The following is a 17,218-nucleotide window of genomic DNA, read 5'->3' as shown; positions in this document are numbered from 1 at the left end:
TACTCTAAAGGGTGGTAAGCATGTTTCTAGGGAATGCTTACCTGCACTAAATTAATTAATTAATTAATATCTGCCAGGACTCAAGTTTACATAGATTTATGTTTAAAAAAATACATAAGTTTCTCCATCAGCTATTTGGCAGACATTTCAAAAGAATCAAAGAGCAATGTTAGTTGATATATTAAGAATCTCGAGGTGTATTCTCACTCTGTTGGAACTGGATTAATACATTCATTCTGAAGACAGTTCTTGGTCTTTCTGTGACTTTTACCTTTCCTTGAACAGGCAAAAACAAGTTCATTTTAAATATATATATCCAAAAAGTATTTGGGGAAGGGGCTCCTTTTACCTTCTCTAGTTTGACTTTGCTAAGGCAGAATCACTGCCAGCCCCAGATGCTGAGAAAATCTCTGTTAAGAAAATTAAAGCATTTTAATTCTGAAATGTCCCCTACCTGGTTGATTTATTTGCCACTAGGGCCATGCCATTTTCTGCAAGATACACATTTATCTTATTTGTGGTTTGCTCCAATAGGCAAAAACCATGGTCATTGATTTCATCACAACCAAACTCCCTTTACAGTTTAATAACTCATTTAGTTTATATTCTTCTTCTTTTAAAAAAATGATTTGAGGTGGCATACTATAAAGAGACATTAGAAAAGTCAGTAAAGAGTGGCGGGGAGGCAATGAGGAAACTGAGATTGCCCATGATTTAGGAAAAAGGGAGGGGAGGTACACCATTATTCAGGTAGAAATTTATCTTACCAATAAAGACTCAATTTACTTCTGAGATTCTTATCAGAAAAAGCAAAAAAGATTCCATTAGAATTTTCATAGTTCTAATTTCTACTCTTAATTAATGGCCAGACTATCAAGGCTCATGAACATGGTACTGTATTAGATGTTACATAAAGTATGAAAGATGAATATAACTGTTGACTAGCTAAATATATTTTATAGGTATTATGAACACAAAGTATTCAAATGTTCTTCCTTAAATTACTCTAATGCCATCTCTAAAGTTTGAACAATGATATATCTGTAAGAAGTAGATCTATCATATTTCTTCTTAACATATAGGTTTATCATATAATTTTCAACTTCAGGATAAAAATCTTAGCTACCCTTAAAAATGTGAGTTTTATAAAGAGATAAGATTTATTCATATAAATACATGAAAATGGTTAAATCTCCTATTTTTGTCATAATAGCCCAATTTCCCTATATTAATATCTGACATTAATACACAGAATGGAGTCTGCTCATATATTTAAGACTATTAGGGATATGAAGGCCAGTTGTCACACCATGTCTTTGATACAGTTACCAGGATGTTACCCGTATAAAGCAATAGTCAAGGAAGAAACAGAACAAAGGGAAGTGATGCCAATGAAACATGAAAAACTTAAAACACTGATGGCTTACTGGTCTGTGACCTCAAAATGGTTACTTAACCTTTTGGAATTTCAATAATAAAACAGAAATTACAATGTCTACTTCTTAGAAGGTAGTTGTGAGGATTAAAGGAAATTGTAAGATGTAATATAGGTAAAAGGTTCAGAACAGTGCTGGGCAGAGATCTATCAATCATGTAAGAAAATGAATGACAATACCAAAGGATGAGATTCTCAAAAAAATTAGATGAAGCATAATTGGGCATAATCCTTCAGATTCAATAATAAATAAAATAATCATTTACATATGTAAAGCAATTTGAAGTTTATAAACCAGTTTTGAGTTAACAAATTGACAATCCATTTTAAGTCAACATTTCTCTCTGCCTCAATGCTAAATCTGTAAATATTACATAGTCCCAGAAGTCAATACGTTATTATTATTGTTCAGAGTGTTCTTAAAATTCTAAAGTAAGGCACAGAATTCTTCAGGGGCTTTAGCTAGACCATTTATATTAGTGTCATTCCTTTCCATTATTCTATGCTGAAAGAGATTTGTGAGGTACAGGTGTACAATCACCAATGTTTTCTGTGGTGTGACATCTAGGGCAGTTATGCCCATAGAATTAAGACCACTGGTGCCAGTAGGGATGAAACCTGAGCATCTCATGAATACACACTAGTGGGAAAGGTTTAGAGCAAGGTCTTCAATGTTAACTCTCTGCTTTTGCTTTGACAGAAATAAGTGATACTCAGAACACTGGCTGCCAAAGATTTTATTTGAATGGGAAAATATCTCATTATAAAATATTCTGTTCTGCTTTTCTTAGTGTACTTAACACAGAGCAATTCACTGATAGGCAACTATTTATTAATTCACTGGTCAATTCCGTATTTAATAAAACTGATGTTAATATTTAAAAGGAAAATAACACTAAAATAATGCATTTATTTTGAGCTTTTGGGTACTCAATTTACTTTTCATTGAGTTCTACAGGAGCCATATAATTTAAACCTTAAAGTAGCTGAATAAAACTGGTTGTTTACAAACATTATGGAAGAAAACCTAGTAATAAAAATTCTGCCAAATTTACTGGCAAGTTTAGCATCTGCTCACTTTGGATACAGTGGTTTCAGTCCAGTCTAGGAGCAGCATTAGAATATAATTAGCTGGGTAAAGTATTTCAATTCTCCATTTCAGTCTTTCGCTATAAACACAGTATCACTTAGATATTCATTCAGAATAGTTTCCTTGTGCTATTATGTCACTGTAGCATTTCCAATATTTGATCATTTTTGAGCTACAAAAAAAAAATTTCATATTTACCCAAATAATTTGAGATTATTCTGGGTCAGAATAACCATAAAACTATGGTTTCTTGCCAGATTTTGGATGGCCATCATTTGTACAGTCCTTGATTTATATTGTAGTCCATGTTAGGCACTTATTTGGTGAAACACTGCCATAGATTTTAAGCAAGCAAGTAGGGACTCTGCAAAATACTCATCATAGGCAGAAACGACTCAATTGCACAGCCTGCTTAGGGAAGACATTTTTTCACAATCTAGAAGTAACCACCATTCTTTGCTATCTACATACATTACGACACACACATACACAATTGTCTATATAGACAAATATGTCTTGTTTTTAAAAAAGATTACCAGGATTAACATACTTTTTAAACAAACATTTGTTACAGATGTGTATGCACACTAATATATAATCTACTGATTCAAAGTGCAAACAAGGCTTTTAATACAGAAATTCTAATTTCTCAAGGATATTTCTATTAAAAATTCCAGTAATTTTCTAGCTAAATTGTAAAACATTCATTAAGTTGTATTTGTTGTCTCTAAAACTGGATTCCTTCTCCACAAGAGAAAAATGTGAGTACTGTACTCCAGGTCCAAAAGGTCTATTTTTAAACCTGTTGGAATCCCTCTGCAAATAGCTTTCTGCAAATAGCTGAATAGAGGACACACATTAATTCCTTGATCTAATATCAAGATACAAGGGAGCTGTAAAATTATTTGTGAGTTAGTTCACTGGATGGTTTTATTAGTAATAAAAATATTAAAAAAAAAAACAAAAAACACCCAAATTTCAAACCTGTGTCTGCTGAAATGACTTCAGCCGCTTCTTAAACCGTGAAGGGAGAACAAAATCACAGCCCCTTGCCAGGAAAGCTAGCTCTCCCCTTAAATCCGGGTCCCTTCGTAGAGATGTTTCCTTGATCATCATCTTTGAAAAGTGAATGTTTACTTCGCAACTGTCCAGCACACTTCTGAAGATAATCAGATTTAGCAAGTTGTCAATCTTGTCAGGTAGGAAGATTTTTTTCTTCTTATCTCCCAAAGAAATGAAATTCAAGCATTGTGCTCTCCCAGCCTCCACGGACCACAATCTATGCTTGTCCTGACATGCAGCTGGTTCCCAAATACAGTCTGTGGCTCCCAATACCTGTTCATAATTTTCAAGTTATAAACACAGCCTGCAACGGGCCTGTTGCTCCTTGTTGGAAGCTTTATGTCAAATTGACCTGCACATGTTGAGAATATGGAGCCTTCTGGGAAAGGAAGCACCCACTACTCTGTGTACCAAAGTTAGAAACATTACAGCTGGACCTAAAAATAGTACCTTCTCAGATAATGCTAACTTCTTAAACTCAGAGTATGTGAGGTGTCAATCCACATAAAGCAGTTTCTTTTCAAACTAGAAGAAAAAGTGCGTGTAGAACATTTTCAGCTTTTTCTCTTTAATATTTTATTAAAAAAAGAACAGGATGCTGAACTTTGAATTTGAAACTATTATTTTAAGAATAGTTTTTTATTTTTTATTCGAAGCAAAGTAAATATCCAAAACTCTCCAGATCTCTCCCAGTCAAAATAAGAGGAAAAACAGAAACTTTCATTCTCAAATGGGAATTTACAAAAAGATCTGTTGATCTCAGGTTTAACATTTTTTAAAGCAAAAGACTATCTTAGTTATCAAACATTTTCTTGAACTGATTATGAACATACTGAAAATTTGTTCTCAGAAGTATTGGTTAAGAAAGTAGAACAACTGAATGCCATAGAAAATAAGTTTTAGATACATATAAGCAAGTCAAATGTGGCTAAAACAAAAAGGACAGAAAAGATGATCAAACAGCAATGACATAGTACATACTGAATTTGTAAGATTTCTCCCTTTGAGAAGCTTTAAAGAAATCAGTTAAGATTTTTAAAATACCTATTATTTCATCATATATTAAATATCTGCCTCATATAGTTATTTGTAAGTGAATCATAAAGTAAAGTCATCCTTTGGTAACTGTGGGGGATTGGTTCCAGGACCCCCCACGGACCAAAATCCACGGCTGCTCAAGTCTCTTATATAAAATGTGTAATATTTGTATACAACCTACTCACATTCTCCCATATACTTTAAAGCATCTCTAGATTACTTGTAATACCTAATACAAGTCTTATGTAAATAGCTGTTATACTCCATTGTTTAGGAAATAATGACAAGAAAAAAGAAGTCTATACATACCCAATACAAATGCAACCATATTTTTTCCCCAAATCTTTTCCAACTAGATGCAGAACCCATTGATACAGAGGGCTGTTTTCTCTCACATTTAATATTTAGATTTCAATATTTATTTTCAATCAACCACATCAACCAGCATTTATTTTCTATATCCAGAAAATATACACCAAATATTATTAAAACAAACAAACAAAAAAACAGCTTACAACCCTCTTTTACTGAACCTTTGTCTAATTTAGTGGAAATTAAATTATTTGGTTTTCCACTGTTTCCTACAAATTTAAGTCTGCTTTTTCCCACTGATTTCTTTTCAAGACATTGACAACTCTTTATAATGTATACATTAGGCTTATATGTCTAAAGCTGTGTTTTAAAGAATTTCTTTTAAGTGGCAGAGTCTTCTGTTCACATCAAATTTTATCTGAAAGCTTTTGATATGTACTATGATTGAAAGAGGATTACAACTGAAAACCACTGGTCTTATGCTTCATCCTGGGCCTTTCTTTATATTCTCAATTTTCTCTCTCACTGGGCTTCCATGTTAATTCTTTGAGGCGGGTGGCTTTCCCAAATTTTTCCCTTACACTCCTGACTAGAATACTCTTTTTCTCCCTCATTATTTATCTCCTAAATAAAATGTCAAAAAGGTATGTAGGAATGCAACTAGGCCTTTAGACTTACAATTTAATGCTTATTCTATTAAACCACACTTTAAATTATATTTCCCCTCCTTCCCAAAACCAACCTGTGGCTTTAGGTGAGCAGGTTCATTCCTTTCCTGAGAATGCTCCCTTTCCTCAAATTATACATTCTAATCATCTTTCAAGATCCAACTCAAAATTTAACTATTTCATGAAGGCTTCCTGATTATTTAAGTCCCCTTACTGCAATTCTTAACTTTATATATACAGCACTTAGTGAAATACTATATAACCTCTCTCAAATGACCTCCACTTAACATATTATCTTATTCAACCAATGCTCTCCATTTCTCCTGTGAAACAGAGCAACTAATGCCCATCACACATGGATTTGTGGCTAATAGCTTCTCTTACACTCTCATATTTCTTACCTTACTAGTTGGGTTGTGTGCTAAGAGTCAGCTGCATTTGTCCTCAGTCTGTTTATGCTGGTTGTACTTTTCACAGTAACTACTCAATTCAATTACATGAACTGACAAAATGTAAGTGTGGAAAAGAAAAGTTGTTCTAAAATGTAAAAAAACCCTAAGTTTTAGTAAAAGTAAACTACTAAAAAGATTTTGTTGTTAAAATTAGGTAAGGGTGGGATGAAAGAGAAAACTCACTAAAGTTTAGAAGGTGTCTACATTCAAACTGCTTTACTATTACGTTCTCTCTCTAAAGAAACTAAAACCACAAATCAGACAACAAACATATTATGAGTGTGATTTATCAAAGAAATATGTCACAGAACTCTAATTATGTATGAGACTCATTCTCAGAGAAAAGGCTTTGACCCTGTATCAAAAGACATCAGAATAAATTAATGCCTGAGTTCAAATGTTTCTATACACATTTTATAGTACACACACATATAGTTTATGATTCCCTACTAGCAAACTCAATCATGTTCAGGTAAAAAGGCTTCTACTGTAATATTTTATAACTTGATCATTATTTTCCAGTAGTGTCTAAACTCTTGAGGACAAGAGTTTAGATTTTAATTTTATAGTCATTCAATTACTCAACAAATATTTTTATATATAATCACATATATGCCAGACACTTTGCAGGATATGAAGCTAGAGAGATGATAAAGATGTGGCCTCTTCTTTTTCTTACTGCACTTTCTACTACAATGTTGGTTTGGAGCAAAGGACAAGAAATACTTTCATTTAATTGACTTCCTATAAATCTGCTAAGTTTCAAAGTCAGAACAGTGGTTAAAAGCCTGCCCTGTTATTACACTCTTAAGCAAGAAAATATTTCTTCATGTCTTTTGATGAAGAAATAATCTGTAAGTTTTGATATATCAAAATGTTTTCCAAAAAATTCAGAGAAGCAAAAAGACCAGGACTACTAAAGGGCTTAGAAAAGAACTGGTCTGTGGCAATGAGTTACTGACAGAGGAAGACTAGCATGAAGTTGGTTTATTTGCTTTTTACTTATTTACTTGTGTTTGAATGGAAGTATTAATATATGTGCTTGGTTTTTGAAAGGATCTGAGAACACGAATTAGTTTCAAGGAGTTCATGACAACTGGAATATAGCACCAAAGAACATGGTTTTTAGAGAGACCTTTTCTAGGAAAAGATCAAATATAGGGGAATTTCACTACAGAGAAATAAATGATCTGTGATCTACTCTCTTCTCTCTCTGCTTTGATCACAAGGGAATGTACAATCCATGGTGCCGGGAATTGTAAGAGAAAAGCTGTTTTGGGGTGAGAGGTTTCTCCTGCAGGAACTAACCAGAATTGAGGAAAAATAGAGACTCATAAACACTTAGGTTATAAATTGTTTGAGCACATGGAAAATTAGGAGCTGTGTGCAGTTATAATGGAAAGAGCCATTGTAAAAGTTTTCCGAATGTCTTTCTGGAATAAACTAAAAAATCTTTTCTCCTGCTCCCTGCAGCATATAATTAAGTCCGTCCTAACAAGCTAGCTGATTACCACCAGTAGGCACTTCCTGCACAGCTGCCTGCATCTCTTCTTGGCCTGCAGATCACTCATGAACTTTGCCTGTCTGAAGACACAGGCAAGTCCTATCTGGACCATGTGCTCAATCTGAGTCTTCAGGATGACAACAATAAGAGAGCTTCAGCAGGCAAGAGACTGGTGCTCTCTGCTGTGGGGGTGACTGGAACACATCAGTTGTTAATTCAAGATCCAGCTGTCTTGGTCTGGGGTTCCTTTCCTGCCTTACCATTCCATGTATCTTTCTCCAGAACAAGCATGCTTGGGCAAGGGAGACAGCCTTTCTCAAAAAGAACCAGGTAGGGTAGGCTGCTAGGCATGAGTTTTACAGGTTCCCTCTGGCAGAGTTATATGGAAGAGAAGCTGGCCTCTCCACTATGATGCTAAAAACGAAATTTTATTTTTTCTTTTTTAGGATAACCTCTAACATCCTAAGCGAGAAAAGATGCTCCCTTACCCTATATTAAAAGGACCTACAACACTGAGGAATAAGTTTAAAATGAGCCTGTACCCCGAAGGAAGGTGAGATTGGGTAGGAGACAGAGGAGAACAAAACTGTGAGACACGACACATTCTATATTTATAGAATTCATTCTGTTAGGCTTAGTTTGAAATTTAGGACAGATTTCTTAGAACTTTCTGAATCCCCTTACTATTCCTTGCCCTTCGCCCTTTGAAAATGAAGACAATAGTGATTTATAATATTAATTCTTTCTTTCTGGGGAAATCAGCTACATGGGATGTTTTAGGAAAAAATGGGTTGAATACACAGGATAAAGAAAATAATTTTGAACATTAGTCTGAAGAAGTCTCTTATTCTGATTTGTGTATAACTGTTAAAAAACAGTATTATATATGCAATGTGTTGTACCAAAGTAAGTCTAGCCCTTTATTTTATTTTTTTGAGATACGGTCTTCCTCTGTTGTCCAGGCTGGAGTGCAGTGGCATGATCTTGGCTCACCACAACCTCCGCCTCCCTGGCTCAAACTATTCTCCCACATCAGCCTCCTGAGTAGCTGGGACTACAGGCGCATGGCACTGTGCCCAGCTAATTTTTGAATTTTTAGTAGAGACAGGGTTTCGCCACGTTGCCCAGGCTGGTCCTGAACTCCTGGGCTCAAGCAATCTGCCCGCCTCAGCCTCTCAAAGTGCTGGGATTACAGGTGTGAGCCACTGTGCCTAGCCTAGCCCTTTATTTTATATATAAACATGTAAAAATCATTCAACAGCCTCAGGTGAATGTAGTTATGGAGACTGAGATGATAGCATCAGCTAAGGCCTTAGAGTAGGAAGGGCAGTTGGGATAACGCAGGCAGCAAAACTATAAAAATCTAAGTGACAGAAACACATAGCACAGTGAGGCTGGGAAATCAGCTAAGTGAGGACCTGTATTGAGGTGAGTGTTAGAAGCAGGTCCAGAAAGACAGCACAGCCACTCTGAAGTGACACCAAAGACAGAGAGTCACTCTGAAGTGACATCAAGGGATTTTGCTCAGAAGATGCTACCAAAAAAAAAAAAAGTTACATATCGAAGTGGAGGTCCCGGTACATCATGAGGGTGCTTCTGATTAACAAAAGCCAGCCAGCTGTTTGGAAAAATCTAAATATGTTAACACCCTGTCTTTGTTGACACAAAAACTTATATACATATGTTCATAGTTGCATCATTCATAATAGCCAAAAAGTAGAAACAACCCAAATGTCCAGAAAATGAATTTTATCTCAATTTTTAAAAAGCCTTCTCATGTTGTAGTTCTAACAGGCTGAGTAGCGTAAAAAGGTAATAACAGAGTGAATAATCAAGGAAAACTTCCCTGGCGTTGCTAGAGATCTAGATATCCAAATAACCTGGAAAATTCACTGCAAAAAGATCATCACCTAGGCACACAGTCATCAGGTTATCTAAAGTCAAAATGAAGGAAAAAATCTAAAGAGCTGTGAAGTAAAAGCATCAGATAACTTTAAGAGGAAAATCTCTCAGATTAACAGCAGATTTCTCAGCAGAAACCCTACAAGCTAGAAGGGATTGGGGTCATATCTTTAGCCTCCTTAAACAAACAATTATCAACCAAGAATTTTGTATCCAGCTAAACTAGGCTTCATAAATGAAGGAAAGATAGTCTTTTTCAGACAAACCAGTGCTGAGATAATTCACCACTACCAAGCCAGCATTACAAGAACTGCTAAAAGGAGTTCTAAATCTTGAAATAAAACCTCAAAATACACCAAAATAGAACCTCCTTAAAGCATACATTTCACAGGGCACATAAAATAATAACACAACAAAAAACCCCCAAGGTATTCAGGCAACAACTAATATGATGAATAGAATAGTACCTCATATGGCAATAGTAAATGGCCTAAATGCTCCACTTAAAAGATGCAGAATGGATAAGAATTTACCAACCAAGTATCTGCTGTCTTTAAGAGACTCACCTTATGTATAAGGACTCACATAAACTTAAGGTAAAGGGGTGGAAAAAGATATTCCATGCAAACGGACACTAAAAGTGAGCAGGAGTAGCTATTCTTATATCACATAAAACACACTTTAAAGCAACAACAGTCAAAAAAGACAAAGAGGGACATTATATAATGATAAAAGGACTAGTGGAAAATATCACAATCCTAAATATATATGCACCTAACACTGGAACTCCCAAATTTATAAAACAATTACTACTAGACCTAAGAAAGGAGACAGACAGCAACACAATAATAGTGGGGACTTTAATACTCCACTGAACGCACTAGACAGGTCATCACATCAGGAGGTCAACAAAGAAACAATGGACTTAAACTATACCCTAGAACAAATGGACTTAACGGATATTTATAGAGCATTCTACCCAACAACTGCAGAATATACATTCCATTCATCAGCACATGGAACATTCTCCAAGATAGACCATATGATAGGCCACAAAACAAGTCTCAGTAAACTTAAGAAAACTGAAATTATATCAAGTACTTTCTCAGACCAAAGTGGAATAAAATTGGAAATTGACTCCAAAAGGAACCCTCAAAACCATGCAAATACATGGAAATTAAATAATCAGTTTCTGAATGATTGTTGCGTCAACAATGAAATCAAGATGGAAATTAAAAAATTCTTTGAACTGGACAATAATAGTGACATAACCTATCAAAACTTCTGGGATACAGCAAAAGTGGTGCTAAGAGGAAAGTTCACAGCATTAAATGCCTGCGTCAAAAAGTCTGAAAGACGACAAATAGACAATCTAAGGTCATACCGCAAGGAACTAGAGAAACAAGAACAAACCAAACCCAAACCTAGCGAAAGAAAAGAAATAACAAAGATCAAAGCAGAACTAAATGAAATTCAAACAACAACAAAAAATATAAAAGACAAATGAAACAAAAAGCTGGTTCTTTGAAAAGATAAACAAAATTGACAGACCATTAGAGAGATTAAACGAGAAAAGGAGAGACGATCCAAATAAACTCAATTAGAAATGAAACAGGAAATATTACAACCGATACCACAAAAATACAAAAGATCATTCAAGGCTACTATGAACACCTTCATGCACACAAACTGGAAAACCCGGAAGAGATGGATAAATTCCTGGAAATAGGCCGGGCGCGGTGGCTCAAGCCTGTAATCCCAGCACTTTGGGAGGCCGAGACGGGCGGATCACGAGGTCAGGAGATCGAGACCATCCTGGCTAACACGGTGAAACCCCGTCTCTACTAAAAAAATACAAAAAACTAGCCGGGCGAGGTGGCGGGCGCCTGTAGTCCCAGCTACTCGGGAGGCTGAGGCAGGAGAATGGCGCAAACCCGGGAGGCGGAGCTTGCAGTGAGCTGAGATCCGGCCACTGCACTCCAGCCTGGGCGACAGAGCGAGACTCCATCTCAAAAAAAAAAAAAAAAAAAAAAAAAAAAAAAAAAATTCCTGGAAATATACAACCCTCCTAGATTAAACTAGGAAGAAACAGAAACTCAACAGACCAATAACAAGCAAAGAGAGTGGTAATTTAAAAAATTGCCAACAAAAAAAAGTCCAGGACCAGATGGATTCACAGTTGAATTCTATCAGACATTCAAAGAATTGGTACCAATACTATTGAAACTATTCCAAAAAACAGAGAAAGAGGGAATCCTCCCTAAATCATTCTATGAAGCCAATATCACCCTAGTATCAAAACCAGGAAAGGACATAAAAAAACTACAGACCAACATCTCTGGTGAACACAGATGCAAAAATCTTCAAGAAAATACTAGCTAACTGAATCCAACAGCCTATTAAAAAGATAATCCACCATGATCAAGTGGGTTTCATACCAGGGATGCAGGGATGACTTAATATACACAACTCAATAAATGTGATACACCACATAAAGAGAATTAAAAACAAAAATCACATGATCATTTCAAATAGATGTGGAAAATGCATTTGACAAAATCCAGCATCCCCTTATGATTAAAACCTCAGCAAAATTGGCATAGAAGGGACATACCTTAAGGTAATAAAAGCTATCTACAACAAACCCACAGCCAACATTATACTGAACAGGGAAAAGCTGAAAGGACTGCCCCTGAGAAGTGGAACAAGACAAGGATGCTCACTTTTACCACTTCTATTCAACGTAGTACTAGAAGTCCTAGTCAGAGCAATCAGGTAAGAGAAAGAAATAAAGGGAGGAAGTCAAACTGTCGCTGTTTGCTGATGATATGATCATACACCTGGAAAACCCTAAAGACTGATCCAAAAGGTCCTAGATCTGATAAATGAATTCAGTCAAGTTTCAGGATATAAAATCAAAGTACACAAATCAGTAGCACTCCTATACACCAACCGAGTCCAAGCTGAGAATCAAATCAAGAACTCAATCCCTTTCACAATAGCTGCAAAAAAATAAAATAAATAAAATACATAGGAATATACCTAACCAAGGAAGTGAAAGACCTCTGCAAGGAAAACCACAAAACACTGCTGAAGAAATCACAGATGACATAAACAAATGAAAACATATCCCATGCTCACAGATGGATAGGATCAATATTGTGAAAATGACCATTCTGCCAAAAGCAATCTACATATTCAATGCAATCCCCATCAAAATACCATCATCACTCTTCACAAAATTAGAAAAAACAATCCTGAAATTTATATGGAACCAAAAAAGAGCCCACATAGCCAAAGTAAGACTAAGCAAAAGAACAAATCTGGAGGCATCACATTACCTGACTTCACACTACACTATATTGCTATAGTCACAAAAATAGGCACATAGACCAACAGAACAGAATAGAGAACCCCAGAAATAAAGCCAAATACTTACAACCAACTGATCTTTGACAAGCCAAATAAAAACATAAAGTGGGGAAAGGACACCCTATTCAACAAATAGTGCTGGAATAATTGGCAAACTACATGTAGAAGAATGAAACTGGATCCTCATTTCTCATCTTACACAAAAATCAACTCAAGATGGATCAAGGACTTAAATCTAAGACCTGAAACCATAAAAATTCTAGAAGATAACATTGGAAAAAACCTTCTAGGCGAAGGTTTGCTTAGGCGAAGACTTCATGACCAAGGACCCAAAAGCAAATGCAACAGAAACAGAGATAAACAGATGGGACTTAATTAAACTAAAAAGCTTCTGCATAGCAAAAGAAATAATCAGCAGATTAAACAGACAACCCACAGCGTGGGAGAAAATCTTTGTAAACTATGCATCTGACAAAGGGCTAATATCCAGAATCTACACAGAACTCAAACAAATCAGCAAGAAAAAAACAAACAATCCCATCAGAAAGTGGGCTAAGGACATAAATAAAACAAGTCTTAAGAGAAGACATACAAATGGCCAACAAATATATGAAAAAACGCTCAACATCACTAATGATCAGCAAAATGCAAATCAATACCACAATGCGATACCACCTTACTCCTGCAAGAATGGCCATAATTTAAAAAATCAAAAAAGAGTAGATATTGGCATGGTGGTGAAAAGGCAACACTTTTACACTGCTGGTGGGAATGTAAACTAGTACAATCAGTCTGGAAAACATTATGAAAATTCCTTAAAGAACAGAAAGCAGATCTACCATTTGATCCAGCAATCCCACTACTGCGTATCTACCCAGAGGAAAAGAAGTCATTATACAAAAAAGATACTTGCACACTCATGTTGATAGCAGCACAATTTGCAATTGCAAAACTATGGAACCAGCCCAAACGCTCAGCCATCAATGAATGGATAAACAAAATGTGATACATACACATACTCTCTCTCTCTCTCTCTCTCTCTCTCACACACACACACACACACACACACACACACACACACAACCATGGAATACTACTTAGCCATAAAAAGTAATGAAATAATGGCATTTGCAGCAACCTGGATGGAACTGGAGATTATTATTGTAGGTGAAGTAACTCAGGAATGGAAAGCCAAACTTGCATGTTCTCACTTATAAGTTGGAGCTAAGCTATGAGGATGCAAAGGCATAAGAATGATAGAACGGACTTTGGGGACTTGGGAGGAAAGGTGGGAAGGGGGTGAGGGATAAAAGACTATACATTAGGCACAGTGTACACTGCTCAGGTGATGGGTGCACCAAAATCTCAGAAATCACCACTAACAAACTTTTCTATGTAATCAAATACCATCTGTTCCCCCAAAACCTAGTGAAGTAAAAATAAATAAAAAATAAATTAAAAGGGGTAACAGCTTGGAATCAGAGATTTTCTTTAAAATATCCCTGTAAATAGGCTTTATGAGAGCCAACTGGTTATAAGCTAATTAGTTAATACTAAGATTTCATGACCTTTCTGCTCTAACTTGGTGTTTTCTTCATTGTTTAGTGGCTTGTTCTGTGTAACTTTTTTTTTTAACTCTTAAATAATGAAACACTAGTTGGGGGAAGGAGGCCAGGTAGTGGTAGTTATCTATAGTTTATTTGTTTCCAGCCTAATTCTCTAACCTTGACTTCACTGGCTGCAGCAAAATAGGAAGGCATGTATATGACAGAGGAGACCTAATAAGCATTTTTGTGTCTTGCTTCAATTGCCTCCAAATTATGGGAACACATTCTATGACTCATAACAGAAAGAACCCACAAAATCTGATACTTTTGCTTTTTAGTGTTCTTAATACTTGGGGTAGATGTTGTTCTAGGATCTGGGACAGCAAGAAAGAATTAGAGCCTAAAATGATCAGGAATAATAATTCTGGGATCCCTAGAATTTCTAGTGTCTAGAGTTCTCTGTACTTCTTAGTCTGCCTTTTTTCTTCCCTTTCTCCTTGAGAAATTAATTCAATTAGAGATTGCTCAATACAGACCATAATTATTCATTTTTGGCCTATAAATACGTTGGAGAAAAAAGAAATGAAGGGATTCCATTTCACTGACATTGCCATGTTAAATAAATGCCTGGTGATTGGTGCTATAAAATACTCTGCCCCAGTGTCTTCCTTGGGGGGAGGGGGGGAAAGGGGGAGAGGGAGAGGGAGAGAAGGGGAGAGAGAGAGTGAGAGTGTGTGTGTGTGTGTGTGTGTGTGTGTGTGTGTGTGTATGATTTCTCAGTAATTGTGGGTGACAGCTGAACTCACAGATGTCAAAACAGGAGCTTGGAACTGATAGTCAAGGACCCTGGTGACAATGAGCATTACGCTGGAAGTACAACAAATATGTCTCTTGGATGCCAAAGCACCTCCCAGGGTAAACACCTTAACTGTGGTCTCCAAAAGTAGATCCATGAGAGGGGATGACAGAATAACCCCTCAGACCTAGTCTAGATTAGTTACAGTTTGCTGGCAAATCTCAAGGGAGATGACTCTGATTCAAAGATCTCTATGTAATTCTCAGTTCTTATGAAGGAGGTAGACTGCAAGATACGGTATAATAGAGCTTCTGAAATGATCAGTTTACATAGGTAATTTTATCCAACTTCTGAAGATGATCATATTGGGAAGCCTGGTTTCAGGGGCTCAAGCCTGGCTAAAATAGTGGAATCTCTTAGGGTATCTAAGAGAATTTAGAAAAATTACCTTTATTATCTTTTTCTTCTTACAAAAGGATAAGGTTAGTTGTAAGGAAAAATTTAAATACTACAGAAATATAACATAGAAACAAAAGTCCCTATACAAAGTGACAATTACTAACAAATATCAACTGAGCACGAACTGAGTGCCAGCTACCATGGATATAGCAGTGAATGTAACAGATACAATTCCCTGTTCTCACAGAGGTTTCATTCTAGTGATAGGAGTCAGGGGAGAAAAACAAACAGTAATTGAAATAATATATCAGGGGGTGGTGTTAGAGGGGAAAAAAAACAATAAAGGGGGAAAGGGAATACCAAAGACTGTATGTGTGCATGCAATTTTTAGGGCAAAAAGGCCTCAGTGAAGTGATATTTTTAAGAAGACAGACGTGGTGATGGAACGAGTCCTGTAGGTATGGGATGGGGGCGTCGTAGGAAGAGGGAACAGCAAATGGGATTATGTCTGGTATATTTAGAAAGAGGAGGGCTAGAGGAGGAACTGGAAACAATAATAACAGCTCTTTCAAAGAGTCCTGGAGTGAAGAAGAGCAGACAAATGAGTGTTAACTCAAATGGTATGTTGGAGCACTAGGGGTCTGTTTGTTTTAAAGCTGGGAAACTGCAGGGGAGAAATGGGTCAATCTCTGCAGGAGTGTTTGTGAGTTGATGGGAGGGGATGGGATCTATTAATAAAGCCCAGTGTAGGCCTGGCCTTAGATAGGAGCTTGGGGATGGGCGCGGTGGCTCACGCCTGTAATCCTAGCACTTTGGGAGGCTGAGATGGGCAGATCACGAGGTCAGGAGTTCAAGACCAGCCTGACCAACATGGTGAAACTCTGTCTCTACTAAAAATACAAAAATGAGCCAGGCGTTATGGCATGTGCCTGTAGTCCCAGCTGCTCGGGAGGCTGAGGCAGGAGAATCGCGGGAGGCAGAGGTTGCAGTGAGCCAAGATCCTGTCATTGCACACCAGCCTGGGCGACAGAGTGAGACTCCATATCAAAAAAAAAAAAAAAAAAAAAAAAAAAAAGATAGGAGCTTGGATGATTCATGTATAGAAATAATAGAAATAGAAGGAAAGGGAGAAGATATTTAGTACTGATATGGGTAGGAGATGGGTAAAGGTCTCTTCTGACTGCGTTAGTTTTCTCAGTAAAATAGGAAACAAGATTATTAGCTGAGGGTGAGGATGGGAAAGATGCTGGAGGTTAGAGGACAGGGAATAAGGCACCTGCAGAGGGGGGAAGTGAATGGACTAGGGAAACACAGTAGGACTACCAGACGGTACTAAAGACCCACTGGACGTTGGTGGTCATGAATTTAAAGCAAGACCACTCAGCATGGTTGTGTGATCTCCTCTAGCCAAGTTCAGCTGCACAAATAAAAGCTCAGAGTAGAGAGAGCACACAATTGAATCTGAGTTAGAGCAAATTCCAGGTGGGTACCAAGAAATGAGGGGATAACAAGGAAGCTGAGAGTATATTCAAGGAAATGATTTTAGTGACGAATTATGGCAGTGATTCTCAAGCATAATCATGTTATCAGAATCACCCAGAGGGCTTGTTAAACCAAAAAGTGTTGAGCCCTACCCCCAGA

At 36.7% G+C, this 17,218-nt stretch overlaps 2 protein-coding genes across 4 annotated transcripts in view; both read right to left on the bottom strand.

Annotated features, from left to right (window-relative positions):
- PCCB (propionyl-CoA carboxylase subunit beta) overlaps nt 1-17,218 on the bottom strand; it is a 1,054,487-nt gene that overhangs the window by 316,397 nt on the left and 720,872 nt on the right. The gene's annotated exons all lie outside the window — the stretch shown is intronic.
- The window catches only part of PPP2R3A (protein phosphatase 2 regulatory subunit B''alpha), a 192,562-nt gene that overhangs the window by 124,199 nt on the left and 51,145 nt on the right, over nt 1-17,218 (bottom strand). Inside the window, exon 1 of one of the 3 annotated variants that reach the window (XM_050779593.1) lies at nt 3,510-4,106. The exons of the other annotated variants lie outside the window; for them this stretch is intronic. Coding sequence (XP_050635550.1) covers nt 3,510-3,641 — 132 coding nt within the window. The 5' untranslated portion in view covers nt 3,642-4,106. Of the gene's footprint in view, nt 1-3,509; nt 4,107-17,218 lie in introns of those variants that run through there. 3 annotated transcript variants of the gene reach the window in all.

Source organism: Macaca thibetana, chromosome 2 (assembly GCF_024542745.1).
Source record: "Macaca thibetana thibetana isolate TM-01 chromosome 2, ASM2454274v1, whole genome shotgun sequence".
Lineage (NCBI taxonomy): Eukaryota > Metazoa > Chordata > Mammalia > Primates > Cercopithecidae > Macaca > Macaca thibetana.
This window is presented reverse-complemented; position numbering and strand designations above follow the sequence as displayed.